Source organism: Lacerta agilis, chromosome 12 (assembly GCF_009819535.1).
Source record: "Lacerta agilis isolate rLacAgi1 chromosome 12, rLacAgi1.pri, whole genome shotgun sequence".
Taxonomy (NCBI): domain Eukaryota; kingdom Metazoa; phylum Chordata; class Lepidosauria; order Squamata; family Lacertidae; genus Lacerta; species Lacerta agilis.
The window spans coordinates 27,240,081-27,262,179 of record NC_046323.1 but is presented as its reverse complement, the minus strand read 5'-3'; the positions used below and the strand labels follow the sequence as shown (position 1 = coordinate 27,262,179).

Genomic DNA, 22,099 nt, shown 5'->3' with positions numbered 1-22,099 from the left:
GTGATTGGCTGGGAAGGTTGCAGCATGCTTGGCAAAGCAGCGTTGTCCCCTACACAGAGGCAGCCTGGTGGGGAAGGGGGGAACTTCAAAGCATTCCTACGAAGAACAACTCTGCACTCAGCATGTGGAAGGGGCCAGATTGTGCCACTCATGTAACGTTGTCTTGAGTGATCCTCTCCACACCAGAGATGGCTGGCTGGCATCCATGCAGCACATTGTGCGATCCAGAGACATTCATTTTTCACGCGTGGCGTCCTTGTGCTTTGAAACATAAGCAGCAAAAAGACCGGCAGATTAGGATGCAACTTAATTTCTCCCTAAATCTCTTCCATCTTTCAAAAGAACTAAGTATTTGTACTTTGATTACCTGAGTTTTTTTTTGCACATGTGACTCCCGTGTAGCCAGGACGACAAGCACATACGTTCGGCAGTATGCACGTACCTCCGTATAGGCATTTCCGGTTGCACGTGGCTGAAACATACAGGTGTGCATGTGTTTTAATCTGGCAATCGAAACAAAACCTGTCTGTTGAGGAGAGAGCCCCTGGTGATTCTGCAGTAACTCTTAAGGTGTACAAGGTGTGTTTAGATGCTACAGCTCAGCAAGATGTGTGGGAACACATGAGGTAGTGCAAAAAAAAGAGAGAAAGAAACAAAAACAAAACAAAACCAAAACAACAACAAAAAGCATTGGTGGTTTGAGGTCAGAAAGGTTCAGTTTCCAAATGGCCCATAACTTTACAGCAACAAAGCAATGTTTTCAAGTGTGAGTGGCTCTGCTAATAGCCCAGTCATTTGATGACTATAAGACGATTTTAAAAATGGTATCGCACTCCTCAAAGGCTGTGAAAAAAATGTATGTATTGACTTCCTATGACACTGTGTTGGAGATGCTAATTTTAGACATATTTGATGAGAATGTAGGGAAATACAGAAGTACTGGGCTGATGAATATATAAGAGAGATATTAGGATATATAGACTGCTAACAAATACAACTGTGTTGCTTTTAGGAAAGCTTGATGGTGCAATCCTGTAAAATGGCAGGTAATATGTGGATTGTTCTTGGTATGAGCTTTCGTGTGCATGCACACTTCTTCAGATACACTAAAACAGAAGTCACCAGACCCTTATATATAGTGAGAGAGTGGGGAGGGGTATTACTCAGAAGGGTGGTGGGAATGAGTGATTGGCTGATTTTGTGGGAAACCTGTTGACGACTGTTAATGACTGCTATTAGTCTTAAAGGAATAACCAAGGGGTGAGAAAAGCTCATACCAAGAACAAACTTAGTTGGTCTCTAAGGTGCTACTGGAAGGATTTTTATTTTATTTTTTATTTTGTTTTGACTATGGCAGACCAACACGGCTACCTACCTGTAACTGTTAATAAAGATCAGTTCATATGGTGCAGCTCTGGATGAACAAGCTATTAAAAGCCCTATAAAAACACATGTGCCCCCCCCCCCCGTCCACTGTAATCCAAACATTACATCTGACTCACGTGTTTGACACTGAACTCCTTCCCATCCTGGAGGGCAATGGCAAGTACTTGGTCCAATACATTCACCCCCGTTCCTGCACTTCTGAAGGCATATAGCTGTACAAGAAAGGCATGCATAGAAAGAGAAGTGTGAATGCCCTCAATGGCTCAAAATCTGCGCAAGCAATGAACAAATGGTACTGAGAACTGTAAGATATACCTTTGCTTAATCTGCATCATGCCATGTTGATGTGTTCCCACCCTTGATAGTTTTCTGCGAGCTTAGGCAAATTCTAACAACTGTCTGCTGCTCTTGGTGGTGGCATTCTCCGGCTTTTTATATATGAAATTAATGCAGCCTAATGTTGACCTCATTTACATTAGTTTAATCAAGCTACAGCCTCATGTCTTCTGGAGGAGAAATGGGAATTTGTCTCCCAGAACTGTGGTAATGCTTCAAAAAGACATGCTGTGCCAGTGAGATACTAAGTTGAGCATTCAAAGCCTGTTTGCTTAAGAACGGAGATAAACAAGGAAATCTGAGCATGCCATTCTGGAGCAGAAGCTAAGACCTGCTTCCATCATTTAGACAGGAAAACCCTCAGGGTCACATTAAGCAGCAGTGGAAAGATGCCCTCCAGTTACAAGTGAATCTAAATTAAATGCTACTTATTGCTGTAGCTTGGACGGAGAGCTTTTTTTATATGCCCAATTTAACAGGCTTCTCCTTTTCCAAGCGGCTGAGAGTAATACCTACGAGTGTTACATCTTTTGCCTCTCCAGCCTGATGGGCAGGAACAAACGTTTGGGCCCACGCATCTCCCTCTGTTCATGCAGACCGGGTCACAGACACCTGAAACCAAAGAGCAACGAGAAAACGTTCAGCACACACGACTGAGCTGCCGGCATCGCCCTGAGTCGGCGTGCTGAGATGCGAGAGCGTGTTGGGTTTTTTCTTTTTTATGAAGCAGCCTTACTTTTTTCACACCGTCGGCCACCATAGCCACCAGGACAGGCGCAAACATTGTTTCTCATGCAGTGGCCGCCATTCTTACAGGCAGGGTTGCAGATGGCTAAAGACAACAGAGAGAGAGGTGGGGTGAGGCAGTGGTTCGAGTGCTGCATAGCAGAGGGGCCTGTTATTTTCACTTTCTTTTCTACAGGGAAGAGGCACCTTAGGAAGGGGTGGGGGATGTGGCCCTCAACTCTTCTGTATCTGGCCCTCCAGATTCTTCGCAGGCCACACCCCCTTGGCTCCCCTTCACATCCTGTTTTTGCGTGGCTGGGTTGTTCCCTTGAGCTCTGATCATGCCTCTGGCTTCACAGGATGGAGGGCACAGAGGGGTGTGTGAGTGCAAGCACACTAGTGGCCAAAATTGTGGAAACCTTTTTGGGGAAAGTGTATTTATGATGTTTGATGGCTCATAACACCTGATTGACTCTCTGAACACTCGTGCTCATTGACTACATTCAAATGAAGGAAAGCGACTGCATATCAACCTAAGCAAGTTGTGCTTCCATTTCTGGTCATTTGGCTATAACTTTGGACAGAATACAGATAACTGAACAAACTTCATTGCATTACATTCTTCATTAACTTATGTTTCCATTGATATATAATTTTATGGTATTTACTTAAAAAAAAAAGTGTTATGAGCCATCAAACCTAAGAAATACACTTTTCCCAAAAGGTTTCCACAATTTTGGCCACTAGTGTAAGCTACTTGTGTGACCCTCAGAAGGGAATGCCGCCCATGGTGTTTTAAAGGTTCACCACCCCCTGATCTAGTTAGATCTGAAATTCACGTCATTGAGGGTTGAGAATGGGAGCTGATGGGTTCTCTCCAGCTTCTTACTTAGAACAGCTACTGCTGCTCTGAAGCCTGTGACTACTGACTGCCCACACTTAGGCCTATTCATTCCCCATCAGCACAATCCGATGAAGATCAAAGGTGGGGCATTGTCCCCTTTAGTGGGTCATGTATAAAGCGGGCCGTATATGATGAGTGGTGCTGGAGTTGAGACCCGCCCCCCACTGCCCTGCCACAATACGGTCAAAATGGGAAAGTCTGAAACCTGATGGCAATGAAACCCTCCATCTGGATCCAGCAGTGCTTCTGCAACAAATTGCTCTCCTTCAGCTCCTACAAATTCTGAACAAGTGCTTGGGTTTGCCCAATGCTCGGACCATGATAAGCTACATTATTCCCACCAGGGTTGTTTTTAGAGCACTGGTCCATGACACAAATTTGCATGTTTTGCCAGAATGCCCATAACCGAAATGGGTGGAGGCACAGAAGTTGTGGGGTCCACCATATAGACACAGGGGTCACCACCCCATCGCAATGCCCTTTGTGCCTGCTATATGATCCATTTGGAGCCATTCTATCAATGTTTCTTCCTTGAAAAGTAGAAGTGCGGGGGGGGGGAGCATTAATTATCGCACACTTCTTTTAAAATACCACAACAAAATTACCATTCTGGCAATATGCACCGAAGAATCCATTGGGGCAAAGGCAAATGTTTGGTTTAATACAGGATCCACCGTTGAGACACACTGGGTCACACACAGCTAGAGAAGACAAGGAGAGAAGAGAAGAGAAGAGTATTTCATTTTAAAGGTTAAGTGGAAACACATTTAAGCATGCGTGCCATGTAGCGATTTCATTTCACTGCACGCAAATACTTCGTTAAGTCACTTAACTAAGTTGTAATGGGAGAAATAACTGAAGTGTAATTTGCTTTGAACTGTTCTTTGGAAAGAGGGCTGCTATTTCTATCAGGCCAAAAGAAAAAAAGAATAACCTATGCTTATTTGTATAGTTAGGAGGCTTATATAAATATATGCTCAGTTAGTTAGAAATGCCTTTTCACAACTAGCACGGAAACTGTAATTAACAACAAAACACCCTCCTTTTCCGGGAGAACAAAACACAAAGTGGGGGGGGGGAGAAGAGAACAAACAAACAAACAAACAAACAAAAAAGAAAAACCTTGGTTGGCTGGCTTAAAAGAGGCCAGGTGACAGTCCTACCCAGTGTTTAAAAAACCAGTGAGAACTACAAGAAACTGCATGAAAGATTATTAAAGCTGAACTTGCACACATAAGAGGGTATTCAAAGCTCTAGCAACCCCTGACTTCCCCCACAAAGCCTCTGTAGAAGGTTGGAACCCACCCCCCAAACCCCCCAGTTCAGAATAGGAAGCCAGGGGCTGCTGAGGGGAGGAGCAGGCAAGAGCCCATGTAGCTTCAGTGGAGAGATCTGAGCAGCAAATTCTCCTTCCATAACTTCCTTAAGTAGGACTGAAGCCTTGACTGTTATTCTGCAGAGGAATGCTGAGCAGAGCTCCACCATGTGTTTCCTACAGAAGCTTTCCAGACAGAAGTTCTTGTGGGAGCCGCTCCCTCTCCATCCCTACCTTAACTCTGGTGCGAATAAATCTCTTACCACAACCAGCGTAACCAACGTAACGCTGGTCCTTCAAAGCCTGTCACTTTTCATATCAACCAGTTGTGATTTCAGCATTTTTGAGCTGATCTTGTATCTCTTGGTGGCAACGTGTGTGTATGGTTTTACTACAAATAAATGGGCTTTTTTTATATACCTGTGCTGCATGTGGGTCCATTCCAGCCAACCCTGCACTGGCAGACATCTGGGGCGAGACATTCACCGCCATTTTCACAGTGCCTGTTGCAAACCACTAAGCAACCAATGTTTAAGAAACAAAATAAACAGAGGTTAGTAGAGAGAAAAAAGGGGTTGCTGTCATATCTTTACTGCAATATCTATATACACCCAAATAATTTTCCAGGTTTTGTCTGTAATTGTCTTTCTGCTATGATATTTTTAAATAAAATTTACACACCAATTGATTGTAAAAACAAACAAACCTCAAAGTGGTTTTACAAAGAACTACACCTCAAGATATTTAGCTGAATCGGGACTTAACCATGCTTAGACATCAAAGCATGTTGACATCAAAGAGGTTGCTGTTAGTATGTATTATTCCATCCAAACAGCTAAATAGGAGTCTTAGGTGCATTTTTCTGTTTTTTTTATCATTGCAAAGTATATTGTTGTAACATACTCTGGGACTAAATGGTGAAGAGTGGTTATGCAATCAAATAAACAAATGACCTCCAATTAATTTATTCACTGGTTTAGTTTTGAGGGTTTTGGGTGGTGATTTTGGCATTGTTTTCATTTGTTTTGTTTTGTTTTATGCTGTATTTTGTGTGATTTGGTTTAATTTGGGGGCAGGGGGTTGTTTGTATTATATTATTGGTTAGTTTCCTTGACTTTCTTTGGAAAAATCAGGAGGGTCAATTTAGAAAAGGGAAACTAATAATTTACTTCTGACAAATTCACCAAGAGGTTCTTTTGGGGCACAGAACATCAGAAAGATATAGCACCTCTTATCTACGTGCATCTTGCTACACCAGGATGTTTTGTTGATATGTTTGTCACGTTTTGCATTACTTACTTGTTTCACAATGTGGACCCACAAACCCATATGGGCAAGTGCAAAGGTTTCTGGTCAGACAGGTCCCTCCATGTTGGCAAGGTGGCTCACAATGTGCTGGAGGTGGAAAGGGAGGCTGGTCAAGATATCAGTTCCAGAAATCAATTAACATTAGAAACTTTTAAACAAAAGGGGAAAAAATAGAAAGAAAATATTTCTACTATTTTTGCATTGGTTACTGGTAAAACGATCAGGTTAGGTCTATGTCCCCACCTAGTGGTCAAAAGGCAGGACAACAACTTGTGAAGTAGGGGACTCCCAGAATGCATCGCAGTTCATCCTGCCTTTGAACAAAACCAGTTCAGTTTCGCTTGTGAACAATTTGAAACTGCCACCATCTTGTTAAAGAAACAACTGAAGCTGCTTCTTGGAATATTGAGAATATCCTGGTTTTAGCAGGGATTCAACTAAAGTATGCGTATAAATAGGCATCACTCTGATGATATCAACAGAGGCAACACTGATAAATGTCAGTGCTGAACTCAATCTGTGTTTGTTTTTGACAGTGGTCTAAGTAGCTTAATGACAGGAAATGTGCTCCATGGCAGATTTAAACCCCAAGGGCTATTTCATTTATTTCATTATCATCCTGCGCTTCACAGGCAAGCAATCCCAGGGTGAGTTATATAATCCAAGCAGACTTTATACAGTAAAGCGACACAATATTGAAACGTGTTTTTACAGTCTTCCATAACTTACTCCATCTCCTCCTTCTCACCATTAAAACAACTGGCCTACTATATTAATCCTCCTCCTCCTCACCAAGAACCTGGAGGTAGAGCTGGGCCTTTAACAGGGCTTTTTTTCAGCCAGAACACACCTGTACTCAGTTCCGGCCCCTCTCAGGTGGGCACCATTGCCATTCTAAGAGAACGAGGGAGGCGTTCATGGTGAGTTCTGGCACCTCTCTTTCTAGAAAAATATCACTGGCATTTAGATTATCTGTTCTAAAGGAAACATTAATTTGGCCAGTTACAGGTGGGTAGCCGTGTTGGTCTGCCATAGTCAAAACAAAATAGAAAATTCTTTCCAGTAGCACCTTAGAGACCAACTGAGTTTGTTCTTGGTATGAAGGTATCTGAAGAAGTGTGCATGCACACGAAAGCTCATACCAAGAACAAAATTAATTTGGCCGTGAGGGATATGTTTCACTGAATACAGTGGTACCTCTGATAACGAACTTAATTCGTTCCGGAGGTCTGTTCTTAACCTGAAAACGTTCTTAACCTGAGGCACCACTTTAGCTAACGGGGCCTCCTGCTGCCGCCATGCCGCCGCCACGCAATTTCTGTTCTCATCCTGAGGTAAAGTTCTTAACCTGAGGTACTGCTTCTGTGTTAGCAGAGTCTGTAACTCAAAGTGTTTGTAACCCAAGGTGTTTGTAACCTGAGGTACCACTGTACTGTGCATTTAGACAATATATCAAAATGCCGGCCATCAATAAAATGACCACCATTGACATCCATCTTTATACATATGAACAGGTATGGGAACTATGATTCTAACACTGAGAAAAATATAGGGTCTTTAAGGACAAGTATATGTACAAAACTGTGTGTATGGATACTGTTGAGATGGAGAGTTGGGAGGTATATTTTGAGTGGCGTGGGGAGAAATTCGATTTTGTTTGCTTTTTAATGAGAAACTTCCTAATTTGCGCTTTTCAATTCAATACGCGAACCACAATTTATGTGCCTCCAAATTTTGTGATGCAGTTCTCCAGGCAAACAATGGGTGCAGAAACAAGTGTATTAGGGGAAGTGTGCACACATGATGGAAAATAACAAAAGTAAATGCATTATGTTTAGGAAATTTTCTTCCGAAATGCATACATTAAAAACTGCATGGGGGGGTTTATGTATTAGGTGAAATTTGCCCTAAAATGCTGATGAACTTTCATGAGGATTCTTTTTAGAATGCAGAGTGCAGCAGAAAAGTGAATTGCATTTAAAGTTGGAAAAAATGAGAAACTGAGAGAAACAAAAATTGACAGATTCATCAATATCCCGACTATACCTTCCCTACACATTTATCACACCAAAAATATAACACAAAGCTGTGGTGCAGGGTAGAACTAAGGAAGATGGAATAGGATGCAAACAGAACTGAGAAGAGCTTGGGGGGTGACTCAAGCATGCATTTCAGCCACTCTAAGGCCAGTTACACCAGGGCAAATCTTTGCACCAGATACATGGTGGCAAACTGCCTGCCTCATGCAGGGTGCCATTACAGGTATTGCTATTCTCAGTACAGTTGCAGTTCTTTGGAATACCTTTAGGACCAAGAGTGTCGCATTAGAGCTTCTGCTGTTGTGGGAACGTTCTGATAAACACAAAATACAACTTTTTCATTTGTTTCAGCTGTTTTCTGGAAGGATTGAAATAGCTGACACTGCAACTTCTGAGAATCAATTTTGGCACCGACATTCAGCATGCATTTTGGGTCATCCTTTAATATTAAAAGGACAGCCCAGTGTTACCTTCATCACAGATGGGGCCACTGAATCCTGGGGGGCATTCACATACATTAGGCTTGGTGCATTTCCCATTGTTTTTGCACTCTGGTCGACACAGAGCTGTATAAAACCAACATTAAATTCTTAGATGTACCATTTAATATTATTAAATGCAGAGGGTGCATAAAACAGGCATCACTCACCAGCCTGACAGCTACGGCCGGAGTAACCAGGCTTACATCTGCAAGTATTGGGTGCCACACATTCCATGTTTTCACCACAGTTATGCCTGCATATTGCTATGAGAGAGAGAAAAAACAGGGAAAATAATATCAGTAACTCATTTGGTTTGTGGTATTCACTTTCAATATCCAGCATGCAAAATTAGCTAACAGCATTGACCTTGAGAACACTATACTTTCCATCAGTTTGTGCAATTATGAAGTTCAAGTTGTTCTGCAACCCCATCATATGCGGCCACCACCAGATATGGCGAAACGCAATGATCAGTGAACAGAATGCGCATTTGGGGAGTCATTTGTGCAATTTCTGTGACCTTGTGGATAGCACTCCTGCTCCTCTCTCCTTCCCCACCATGACTGCTCTTAAGACACAACTCAGCCATGCAAAGTTTCACATAGAACAGCAACTACCCTAAATTTTTGTATACCCCATGCAGCTTGGAAACGGCAAGCTGTCCAGCTCTATGGTCTGGTTCACACATAACAATGAGCCTTAGCTTATTTAAGCAAAATCATGAGGTAACCATATGTTGTTCCACAGATGATCAAACAAAACACTTTTTTCTCCAAAGTTTGTTTCCAGCTGCTTATGCCTCATGTGTTTGTAGTTTAGTGAATCTCTGGAGTGGAGTGCTCAAGCCATGGTAATGGTGCTGAGTTCACATATAATCAAAGGTTCCTAAGCCAACAACATAAATATGGCTTTATATCATGTTTGTTAACAGTAAACCAATGCTGGGCTGGGTTTACACACAAACCTAAGCAATGGTTAATAAACCATACTAAACCATACTTTAATAAACCACAGTTTAGCGTTATGTGCAAATCAGGCCTCTACTGCCATTGTAAAAGTTTGGCACGAACATCTGCTCGAAATAGGATTATGTTGCAACAAAACAACAAAACGTATGTTGTCGCAGTACCTCTACAAATGATACCATCTCCGTAATAACCGAAAGGACAACGACCACATCTGAAGCTTCCATTTTCACTTGGCTCACAAGGAACCCCGGGGAAACAGGGTGACTCTGCACAAGTGAGTAACAGGGAAACAGTTGATGCAGAGCCTGATTTTCGATCTGTGCCAGGTCTTTGGAGTGGCCTAGCAAACCTTTCAAAGGTGGGTTGCAAAGTGCTGTCTTTAGGTTTGCGGAATGGCCTTTGGAATTTGTGGCCACTTCCTCCTCCCAATTCTTTGCTGGTTATTAGTGTCACGTTAGCTTTGCTGCTCAATGTTACGCTGGCTTCTAGGGGAGAATAGATCTGCTTTCGTACCACCTTCGTCTTCTCAGGAAATACTGTCTTATTCCTAAATGGTGTGTCAGATGCAGAGTCTACTGCTGCTGACTCTTCCTTTGCGGTGCCAAAATGGATGTTTACAGTACTGACACCTAATGCATAACCAGGGGATGTGCTACTAACAGGCTTTGTCAAAGCTGGGCTCTGGGAAATGAATACATGTGAAGACACAGTTGTTTTGGCTGCAGAAACGGACCGACTGCTGTTGGCTACTTCTGTGGGAATGAAACTTCTGGGAACATCTGTGGGATTAAGAGGGAAGTCTGTGGTATTTGTAACTTCAGCAGTTGACAGTTGCAGGAAACCTGCCAAACAAACAGGAGACAGACACAAGAGCATTATTACAAGATTTACATTTCAAAGAGAATAGTTTTAAATCAAGAAAAAAAAATAAGTGGACTTCTACATTTATCTGGATTTTTCCAGTCGCATTTGCTGTGGTGTACTTAGCATTAGAAGTCTACTAGAAAAACACACAGGAGGTTAAACCCAAACAAGAGCTCACAGAGTTGTCGGCAGGGAGCATAAGACACAATGGAGAGTTGGCAGGGAGCGCAAAACATAAACCTGAAATTAATACTCCTTAGCATCTACCTATCAGTAGCCTGCGCAAGAAGTGAGCCACAGCACAAACCCTTTCCATAGCATTTCCTGTTTGTCAGTCCATCTTCCTTTAGATAATACATTCTCCAGAACCTACAGCCTAAGCAAGATGGATAGAAAAACAGAAAAGAGTGAGGCCGAGGGCTTATGCAAAGTAAGAGTAATGAGAATGAGGCATAAAGGAAGACTAGGGCCTACAATAAAGTGTTTCAGCGAGGAATGCACCTGCTCAGGATTACAGCCAGCTATGCCCATAATAATAATAATAATAATAATAATAATAATAATAATAATAATAATAATAATAATAATAAATTTATACCCTACCCATCTGGCTGGGTTTCCCCAGCCACTCTGGGCAGCTTCAACAAAAGGTTCAAAATACATTAAAACAACAGTCATTAAAAACTTCCCTAAACAGGGCTGCCTTCAGATGTCTTCTAAACGTCAGATAGTTTTTTATTTCTTTGACATCCCTTGGGAGGGCATTCCACAGGGCGGGCGCCACCACCACCAAGGAGGCCCTCTGCCTGGTTCCCTGTAACTTCGCTTCTCGCAGTGAGGGAACTGCCAGAAGGCCCTTGGAGCTGGACCTTAGTGTCTGGGTTGAACGATGGGGGTGGAGACGCTCCTTCAGGCAAATGTCATTCCGTTTTCAGAAATGGTATATCCCCAGGAATACACTGCCGTTCATTCTGATGTTCAGAAATCAGAAGGAATTCTAATAATAAGGTTTGCCTCCCACCCTGTTCTTCTATCTTAAAAAATATATATGAATAACATAAACCTGAGCTCTTTACTTGCCAGAGACATTTTCATCAGTATGGGCACCAGCAATTCTGTATCTGTGATTTTTGCCCACACCAATTCTTTCACTAGGGTCTGTTTTGTTATATCCATCTTCTGGAGTCAAACGACCAGAGGGAGCCTTGCTTGTTGGTTTTATTTCAGCTACGACATAAACAAAAGAACGCCCAAATCAAAGGGATAGCAAACCAAAGGTAGCTTATTCAAAGGACGACTAAAGGGTTACATAAAAATTTGTTAGGCTTATTGGAAAATGTCCAACTTTCCAGGTTACAGCCACTGCCAGCCTCACTATTCCAACTGTGGCCAGAAAGATTCTACACACATCTTCTGCAAGCACACAGAGGAACAGGCTGTACAAACAAACATTTAATTGGAAGTTGCTTATATGGGAAAACACATACAGGCACAATTATTTTACAACACTGTGCTGATCCTCTCTTGGAAAGTCTTAGTTTCTTACCCAGTAAACGCTACTGTTGTTGTTTTTTGTTTGATTCCAACTCCCATCAGCCCCAGCCAGCTTGGACAATTGTCATGGATGTTGGGAGTTATTGCCCAAAAAATCTGGAAGTCAACTGGTTTGGGAAGGCTGACTTAAGTCAATCTGTTCAACCTATCTACCCAAACTTTTCTCATTTGAAACCCATGTTTCCTATCCCATATAGACAGAATCAGCTATCAAGCATGAAAGTCCTATGAATTTCTATTATACGGACAGTATTAGACAGGTTTCTGCCTTAGGCACATCCGATGTTTTAAGCGTGGATTAGTGCAATGAACAAAACACTTGGAAATAAAATGAAATATGATTTTTTTTTTTTGGGTGACCAACAAAGGATAGCTTTTTACCATAACATCTTTTCCCATCTCCGTACAGGCCACTGGGGCATGGACCACAATAATAGGAATCCATAGTATTGAAGCAAGCTACTCCAGGGAAGCATGGTCTGGATTTGCATTCATCAGGGTCTTTTTGGCAATGTCTACCTAAACAGAAAGAAAGACATTCGGGCATGCATCAAAGGCTCTTCTCAAGTGTCTGTTCCTTCTCAGGAACTAGTAGCTCACAAAAAAAGCCACAAAGATATTCAAAACAGAAAACAAACGCTGGTTCATTGCCTAACTCTTGGGAGATAGCAAGCCCTCGATTTTCCAGAAACAAACAAACAAACAAAAAATCTGGGATGTTTTATTATGTATTTGTTCTACATACATTTAAGGGAACGTGGCCACTTTTGCAGGAAAAAACCTCCAGCATCAGGAAAAGTTATTTGGGATTTATTTCAAACAGCTGCGATGGAGATTCTGAGTTTTGATTGTATAGATTCATCTGGACACATATCTCCCCTATTTATTCTTAATGTTTGGTTGTTTCAGATAAGATCTAAGACAAAATGATTTCATGTATATATTTATGCGAAAGTTAAAAAATGAATTTTATGTAGTTTTTTTTTTTTTTTGTTCTCCTTCTATGCAGTCCACGGACTAATTCAATAGTAGCCTATCCTATTCCTATATAACCCTACATCCAAGCCTCATTAAAGTCAATTGCACTTGCTTCTGAGTAGGCATGTATAGGATTGCACTGCGCTTTTTAACTTCTTATTCTGGCTTCCACTGTAATCCGCAAACCACACAAGCTTTTCAAAAGACAAGCTTTGCCCCTCTTCCTCGTTGGTTTTAACTGGCTTGAGGAGGCGTATGCGAAGATCTAACTCAGTGATGCTTGAAAAATATTTGTTCTGCTTAAATAAACCTCACAGTAAACTGGAGCCTGAAATCATGCATGTAATTGAATTATTGTTATGCAAATGCCGAATAAGTGACAATTCACCCTGCAGCCCAGGTGTACATTCACAGCGGAAGCTATTTATTCCATCAAAACATCTGCCAAGGCCACAGGGGTTGGATCTTGTGCAGTCATTGGTATTCACTTGACAAAGGTCACCTTCAAATCCTGGCATGCAGACGCACAGATATTTCCCACTTCCAGGAGGGAAATTGGTATCGGTCACACAGGACCCTCCATTTAAGCAGTCACATGGTTTCACGCCGACCTACAAAACATGCCCAATAAACAGCAGGCTATAATTACTCTTGAATGGGATACTCCATTTGCAATGGAGCTCTTGTTATGGCTGCATGATAGCAATTAGCGTTGGCTACTTGACCACAATAGTTATTACCTCTATTGCAACTTTGGTTTCCGCACTGCAGTCGTCCGTTACGAAAAAGGTAAACAGCTCAGGCTTCTCTGACAGCGCCTTCCATATCAGGAGTCCAGCGGGAGAAAGACTGGCACCTGGTGGGCCGGAATTCAATAAGAAAGCGACAGCAGAGCCTTCTGGATCCGTTGCTGAGAACTGATACACAAAATCCTCCCCATAAAAGGTCTGCAGCCTTTCTTGCAAATTTTTAAATACAGGAGGCTGGTTGTCTGAAAGGAAATAAATGGAACAGCCACAAAGTGAGAAATGTGAAAAAACTTATGACATCATGAATTTTTTTGATCTGTTCCCCACCTACTTACATAGCCACTGGTAGGAGCCTATACCAAATGTGCACCTGACCGCAGTGCTTTACTTGATCCCATATCATAGCGCTGTTGTTGGAAGAGAGCATGAGGATCACCTAGTGCAACCCTCTGCAATGCAGGGATCTTTTACCCAATTTGGGGCTCAAACCCACGACACGGAGATTAAGAGTCTCATTCTCTACTGACGGAGATATCCTCTTGTGCTTTTTCATTAAGCACTGCAGTAAGTCAGCCTTTCCCCAACCCGGTGCCTTACAGATATTGTCAGATACCAACTCCCATCACCCCTGACCATTGGCCATGCTGGCTGGACCTGATGGGATTTGGGGGTCCAACTGCACCTGGGGATTGCCAGGTTGAGGGAAGTTGTGCAACCAGTCCGTGACACCGGCTCTAAGCATCTGCTGAAAGGGATTTCACTGGGGTGTGTGAGTTCCTGCACAAAGTGGTTTCTCACTTGCCTGTGCCCATCATGATGGCAGGCATTGCTCTACACAAGGAATCAGATACAACTACAATTCCATTTCCTGGAATTTCAATGGGAGGGAGTTAATCACAGGTCACACTGAAACCAATGGGACTTCAGTTAAGTTAGTCTGGATCAGGCTTCCTCAACCTTGGCCCTCCAGATGTTTTGAGACTACAATTCCCATCATCCCTGACCACTGGTCCTGCTAGCTAGGGATCATGGGAGTTGTAGGCAAAAAACATCTGGAGGGCCGAGGTTGAGGAAACCTGGTCTGGATCCAACTCAAGGCTCTTTAACATTCAGTGAGTCATGAAATGTGTTTCTTCAAGACCTGTTTGCAGGTGCCAATGGATGCAAACAGGTCATGAAGAAACACATTTCATGACCCGCTGACATGCAATAAACATCACCCTTCCCCAAGAGCATTATACCACAGAACAAAATGGCACAAATCCATCAGGAAAATGAACCCATGATGAACTTTAGCCATCATCCTGGCGCAGGCAGCTAGGAACAAAATGAGCTGGCGCAAAGCAAGCAATTGCTAGATAGCAAATTTCGTCTGAAGTTTCTGTTTGTCATGAGAAGGTTCACAAGTCATAAAGTCTAGAGAGGTGATGTGCTGCTCCAAACTTTCAGGCAAGAATGGATAGCCTGTGGCCTTCCAAGATGGTGTTGGACTCTCAACTTCAATCAGCTCCACCCAGCATGGCCAAGGGATAAAGACTGATGCAGGTTGTAGTCCAAGAATATCTGGAGGGCCAAAGCTTTCCCATTCTTGTAGGAGTAACAGTTGACTCACTGCCAACTCCATGTCATATGTATCTCCTCCTAAACTTTCTGGAGATGTGTCTCCCCTTCACAGTTTACTGTAAACATTGGTATGCACATGGAAAACATGCATGAATCTGAGAATACAAATCATTTGTTAGGTTTAGGCATCTGAACCCATGAGCTTCATAAAAAATTAGAACTTACTTTCAGCAACTGACCAAGTTAACTTTGATATTTCCGGTCTGCAGAGTAAGCAAGGGCTTGTAGGATTTGTGTCACCTTCGCCATAACAAAGTCCATCTATGTTGCATGTTTTCTCCTTTGCAGAAATAAAACATCATTCCTTAAGACTTTGGAATATTTTTCGTGCATATTTATTCATGTGCCACAAACTGTCAAAGCAGTGGCCTGCTAGTTACTCTCACGTGCCCCCAGCCTCAATCTAATTTTTGCATGCCGATGCTTCAGAGAGTTCACAACTTGTAACAAGCCAGTTCTTCAGAAAAATATTCTATACCACTGTCACTAAAATGAACAGAACTTGGGCTGGACCAATTATGGCCAAGCTATTGCACAAATGACATGCCTTCCAGTGGGGCATTCAGGAAATCCTTTGTAGTCCACACCAGATAGGATTTCAAGGTGCCTTGTTGAAACTTACTGAGTTTGGTGTTTCAATTCTTGATCACGCAAAAGGTCCACTATGGGAATCTGAATTATTGGGAGGGTTTTGTAGTGGATCACTAAATTCAATGCTGCATTGTATTGTTCTATAGCAGATTGTGAATTTGGGTTGCAAATACTGTAGAGATTTGCCTAGGAAGAATTCTTGCTGAACATAGTGTGACTTACTTCTGAGTAAACTTGCACAGAATGACCACATCCTTCCCTGAACTGGTGCCATCCATATGTTGTTGGACTCCAACTCCCATCAAACCCTGTCAGCATGGGTCAATGGGCAGGGATGGTGAGACTTGTAGTCTAGCAATGTCTGGGGGAACCAGGGCAGGCATGATTACAATTATTCATATCATTTCTTTGTAGTGGATACCATTTTGCATCCAAGTAGAAGCTGCTTATTTTTACTTAGAAAGTATATTTTAAAGAATATACTTTCTAAGTATATTCTTATACTTAGAAAGAGAGATTTCACTTTCTTGGGTTCCATGATCACTGCAGATGGTGACAGCAGTCACGAAATTAGAAGACGCCTGCTTCTTGGGAGAAAAGCAATGACAAACCTAGACAGCATCTTAAAAAGGAAAGACATCACCTTGCCGACAAAGGTCCGTATAGTTAAAGCTATGGTTTTCCCAGTAGTAATGTACGGAAGTGAGAGCTGGACCATAAAGAAGGCTGATCGCCGTAGAATTGATGCTTTTGAATTATGGTGCTGGAGGAGACTCTTGAGAGTCCCATGGACTGCAAGAAGATCAAACTTATCCATTCTCAAAGAAATCAGCCCTGAGTACTCACTAGAAGGACAGATCCTGAAGTTGAGGCTCCAGTACTTTGGCCACCTCATGAGAAGAGAAGAATCCCTAGAAAAGACCCTGATGTTGGGAAAGATGGAGGGCACAAGGAGAAGGGGACGACAGAGGATGAGATGGTTGGACAGTGTTCTTGAAGCTACTAGCATGAGTTTGGCCAAACTGCGGGAGGCAGTGGAGGATAGGGGTGCCTGGCGTGCTCTGGTCCATGGGGTCACGAAGAGTCGGACACGACTGAACGACTGAACAACAACAATATTTTAAACAAACCATTCTGTGCCTGAGACGATCCATCAATGTTGCGCAGTGTGAAGCTTCCACAAAATCTGTGTTATGCTGATTCAAGTGCTGCTCTGAAGCAGCTCTGCTATTGGTCTAGGCCACAGATGGAGCAATGGCAGTCCTCCAGATGTTGCTGGACTACAACTCCCATCACCCTCAGCCACATGGCCAATGAGCAGGGATGGTGAGAGTTGGAGTTCAAGAACATATGGAGGGCCATACTTTCCCCATGCCTAATTTAGGAGATGTGAGACTCAGTAGTACACACAAGGAAGTGATATTGTCACGGCTGTGATAACCTCGTAGGCTGAGAGATGCATGAGACACCTTGAGGACAGGAGGAGGAGGAAGGGCTGAAAGAGAGCACTTTACCTTCTGGAAACAACCAACAAATACATCAGAAATTATTTCTGGAATGAATTCAGTCAACCCAGTTGGAAGTTGGGAAACAGCAAAAATAGAGATAAAGCATTGCGAGTACCAGACTGCCTACTTCCAGCCTGTGAGCCTTAAAAGTTTCATGTTCCCATCACCACGGACTATTGGCCATCCTGGTTGGAGCTGTTAGCCAATGGGGAACCCCCCAAGATGCTCCTATCCCTACACATTTAGCTGGGAGTCTCACTTAACCCAATCAGGCTTGCTTCTGAGTAGACATGTCTAGGACAGTGTTGTTGGTCCTATGCATCTGATGGTGTGGACTCTAGTCATGAATACACGTGCCATAAATAAACATGTTGCTCTTTAAGGGAGTAAACCCCAAGGAAAAATCTGTACTCGCTCCCTTGCTAAGGAGCAAACCCTACACAAATCTGGAGTGGAGTCTCCAAGATGGTTGGATCGCATCTTGTACGCCTCCTTCCAGCAACTCCTGCAGCGAAGCTCCTGCCAAACCTATTGCTCTGCTTTCCCTTGCATCACATCAGCAAGGCCAAGAGTTAGGGGGCTTGTCATCTGGGCAGCCCAGGACCTCCATGCACACTGCCAGGGCTTACACTCCAGAGAGGTCACTTTGGCAGCAAAAACAATGCAGGAGGCAGCAGTCATGAGTTACCGATCTCTGCAGCCACAGCAGACACTATGATTCTCCAGCGGTTTGGCTTCACCCCCGGAGGAGCATCCTGTCGTCTCTCAAGACAGACAGATGCCAACAACAACTCATTAAGGTGCCACAAGACTCACAGCTATAACTGATTAACACTGTTGCCCCTCCAGAAATTGTGTATTGCATATTTAACTGACTAATTGATTGATCACTCCGCTAAAATTGTACATGATTAATCTATTCCGTTTCATTTAATGAGATGACATCTCTGCTAGATTTATCCTCTAGCACTAATGAGGTTGTAAATATTCAAAGCAAAACAAAAAAACAAAAATAAGAAGACACTTGCCTTTAACGTGCAAAATCCATTTGATTCTGGGTCGCATATCTGACAAGCTCCATCAAATAACGTCACTGTTTTAGGGTTGCTATAAGTGAACCCATCGTTAGAAATCTGTTTAGACACAGAGCAACAGTTCTGTGAGTTATATAAGCATCCGAAAGGGGATTATGGTGCATTTCACAATTGACAACATGCATATCCTACCTAGATCCCTACATATATTAAGCTTGATTCCTACGTATTGTAGGGGTAAGCAGAAGATAGAACAGGGAGTAATGGTATATCTCTGGATTACCTATTATAAACAGAGAGCAAAACTTGTTTCTTTTCTATGGTACAATTTGCATTATTCCCCCCACCCCACCCCATAGTGTGCCTTTTGATGATTTTTAAATGGTTTTACAAGCTATGCTTGTGCACCTCCTCAGCTTACTTCTGCGGAAGGTGAATCGGGATTTGTTTTTTAAAAAATTATCTCAGTCGCTAGAGATTACCTTAATTTGCCACCTTGCAACGGGTTGGCCATCCACAAGATCCAGACCATCAGTCTGGTGTCCTTCAGTGGGAAGTTGGCAATCCACAGTCCTGGTGTTGTGGAAAGTGGCGTGGATGAATAAAGATTCCCCAAGCACCCACTTGTTATCACTGTACTAAATTAAAGGACCAAAAATGCCTGATTTAGTGACCCTATAAACAAGACAGTGATATACAAATAGATATACAAATAATCTCATCTGCTACATGAAGCAAATCTTTACAGAGTACCTTAATTTGCCACCTCTTTTGACCAGATTTGGCAGTTCTGGGGGTACAAAATGGGCAAGTATTCTGCAGCACTAATGCATAATCAAATCAGAGCCATATAGCAAAGATGGCAAAAAGATCTGTTATTGGATCTCCTCAGGGCTTTTTTATTTTATTTTAAGCAATGGAGCCCCTAATTTAGATCTAGGCTATGACACTTGGCAAAACCAGTTCCCCTCCTCACTGAAGAATACAAGTAGGTCCCAGCTTGTGTGTGTGTGTGTGTGTGTGTGTGTGTGTGTGTCATTTGGATTGCAAAACCAGTGCAAGGAAGAAAATGGCTTACTTCTAGAGGAGGGACTTTTTTTGCTGCATACCCTGAAATGATTCTCATTCAACCTGCGCAAGCACCTATCTTCATCCACTGACAATGGGTCGCTTTTATATTCTGTCAGTGAACTCTTTATTTACAACATAGTGGGTGGAATGTCCATGGGCCACTTAAAGAGTAAAAACACTTCTGCTTGCTTCTTCAGGATGGTTTCCACTGCTCCCACATATAAGATTTTTTTTTAAAAAAGGTAGAGGACCCTTGGAGGGTTAAAGTCTAGTCAAAGGCGACTATGGGGTGTGGCACTCATCTCGCTTTCAGGCCGAGGGAGCTGGCGTTTGTCCACAGACAGCTTTCCGGGTCATGTGGCGAGCATGACTAAACCGCTTCTGGCGCACCAGGACACTGTGATGGAAGCCAGAGTGCACAGAAACTCTATTTACCTTCCCACCACAGCGGTATCTATTTATCTACTTGCACTGGCGTGCTTTCGAACTGCTAGTCTGGCAGGAGCTGGGACAGAGCAACGGGAGCTCACTCCGTCATGGGGATTCGAACCGCCGACCTTCCAATCGACAAGCCCAAGAGGCTCAGGGGTTTAGATCACAGCACCACCAGTGTCCCTCATATGGAGCAACTCAAACATAATACCTTTCTGAGAAACAACAGAAATGCAAAGTACCGCACAACAAAAAGGGGAGTCGGGGGAGAGAGAAATAAAGATGGCAGTGGGTAGGCATAGTGAAAAAAGTATGCCATCTATAAGGTGGATTGCAGGAGCTGTGCAACACAATTCCATGCATACATGTGCTGAAACAGGTCCCACTGTGTCCAACGGAGCTTACTGCCAGAAAAATGAGCATAGGACTGCAGGCCTAATTAGGTCAGGCTGTGCTGTAAGTGAGCAAAAAGATCTCAGGTTGTGCCAGAAGTTATAGCAATAGCTGTTCTTCTCCCTTTGGAAAACAATTAGATATCACTCAGATCTAATGGACTCACATGGCAACCCAAAACTTTATCTGCTTGATAAAAGGATAGGCCACAGAAGCTTTTTGTGGGGAGGGAGAGAGCATAAGACCAAGAGTGTCGCTGCTGAAAGTGTTATTAAAACCCTCCAGCTTGCAATGAGTGAGGAGTGAGACAGTTCAAGCTGTGATAAGTGAACTCCCAATAATTGTCTCACTAGGAGTTAGGGGAGCAGCTCTTAACTTAATGGAATGTAAATGTGCTGTTGGCTTTCTCCTTTCAAACTGACTTGCTGATGAGAGGATCCATGTCGTGTACAAAGGGAAATCCACAGCCTGCACTGTAATATAACCTGCCAAAATAACCTCAGCACCAGCTGGATGGAGCCAAGTATAAAGGTGCACTGGAAAAAGAAAATGTTTTCTACTGAGTCGATGTGAAGATGGAATTTCTTGTACATAAGGGATTCTTATTTTTTTTTAAAGTTGTATTATATCTCAGAGGCCAGGCACTGGTTTCAGCTCCTTTAGCTCAGGCTTCTGATACTGGCCAATTGATCAAGGGTCTTGGATAAACTCCAGTTTTGAGTAATTGCTTTCTCCCCTACAAAAATCGTCCTGTAAATTTTGCTCGCAGTCTTCATACCTAACCAGTAGTAATGCAGAACCAAGTAGCTGCACCTACAAGTCTGCATGGCACTTTCCAGTTTGTCACCTTTGCACAGGGCCAAAAAATAAAGTTGAGGGGGGGGGGAAGAAAAAGAAAACCATGCTGAACTCGGTTTCTCATAGCCTTCCATTTGCAGGCTCTACCACTTGTGCCACGCATGATTTCCTCAGTCAACATCTGCTTGGATATGGAGAATAGGGATGCAGAATGGCTTACAGGATCTTAAGGTTCTAAAAACCTGAGCGCTGAACCTTTATCAATACTACATAAAATAATCCACCTGCAAATTATTAATTTCACATCTGGGGCCTGGTGACTCCATGAATCCACGGCCAAAAACTCTTACAGTTGTGCAGTCATACTGCCGGACATCACACAACCCTCCATTGTTCAGCTCTGTAATTTCCGGAACCTGATCTTGAAAATGAAAATCAGAAAGTGAAACACACCAAGTCAATCAACGGGCCGTGAACAGTATGACAAAGCATTTGTGCTAACAAATGCCTATCAAGCAAATGTGAAGAAAATAGGGCACTACGGACACAAAATCTGGGCAAAGAAACAAACTAATTTCAACATATTTCACGTTGAATTTCTTCAAGAGAATTCGACACACTGAGTTCTGTTAAAGGAAGACATAGGTTTCACAAACAGTGAGCATGGGGGGGCACACTTGTCTCTGAACCACAAATTTTCATTCTGCGGCTGGGGCGGGGGGCACTCATATGATTGAATATTGTTCCATCCAAAAATATCCCCTGCGCTGAGAAAACTGAATGTCAGAGAGAAGTGTTCTTAATTAGATATGCTAATTTTTTCACATGTGCAAAGAATACAGGGATCCTATTTAGATCCATTACAATCTGGGTTCAGACCTGGTCACAGAATGGAATCAGTCTGGGTTGCCTTGATGAATGACCTTTATAGAGAGCAGGACACAGGGAGTGTGACCTTGTTCCTGCACCTTGATCTTTCATCGGCATTTGATACCATCAACCATGGCATCCTCCTGGACCAGCTCTGGGAAATGGGAATT

The 22,099-nt window shown here is 42.9% G+C and overlaps 1 protein-coding gene across 1 annotated transcript in view; it reads right to left on the bottom strand.

The window, feature by feature from the left end:
• Positions 1–344: 344 nt before the first annotated feature.
• Positions 345–22,099, bottom strand: part of VWDE (von Willebrand factor D and EGF domains) — a 45,338-nt gene continuing 23,583 nt past the window's right edge. The window contains exons 13-30 of the mRNA XM_033165943.1: positions 21,344–21,480; positions 18,848–19,003; positions 18,360–18,464; positions 15,398–15,512; positions 13,601–13,851; positions 13,249–13,471; positions 12,264–12,401; positions 11,409–11,555; positions 9,626–10,306; positions 8,664–8,759; positions 8,485–8,580; positions 5,967–6,062; positions 5,088–5,183; positions 3,958–4,053; positions 2,459–2,554; positions 2,239–2,334; positions 1,503–1,598; positions 345–472 (exon numbers count right to left, since the gene is read on the bottom strand). Of these exons, the coding sequence (XP_033021834.1) occupies positions 345–472; positions 1,503–1,598; positions 2,239–2,334; positions 2,459–2,554; positions 3,958–4,053; positions 5,088–5,183; positions 5,967–6,062; positions 8,485–8,580; positions 8,664–8,759; positions 9,626–10,306; positions 11,409–11,555; positions 12,264–12,401; positions 13,249–13,471; positions 13,601–13,851; positions 15,398–15,512; positions 18,360–18,464; positions 18,848–19,003; positions 21,344–21,480 (2,849 nt within the window). The remainder of the gene's footprint in view (positions 473–1,502; positions 1,599–2,238; positions 2,335–2,458; positions 2,555–3,957; positions 4,054–5,087; positions 5,184–5,966; positions 6,063–8,484; positions 8,581–8,663; positions 8,760–9,625; positions 10,307–11,408; positions 11,556–12,263; positions 12,402–13,248; positions 13,472–13,600; positions 13,852–15,397; positions 15,513–18,359; positions 18,465–18,847; positions 19,004–21,343; positions 21,481–22,099) is intronic.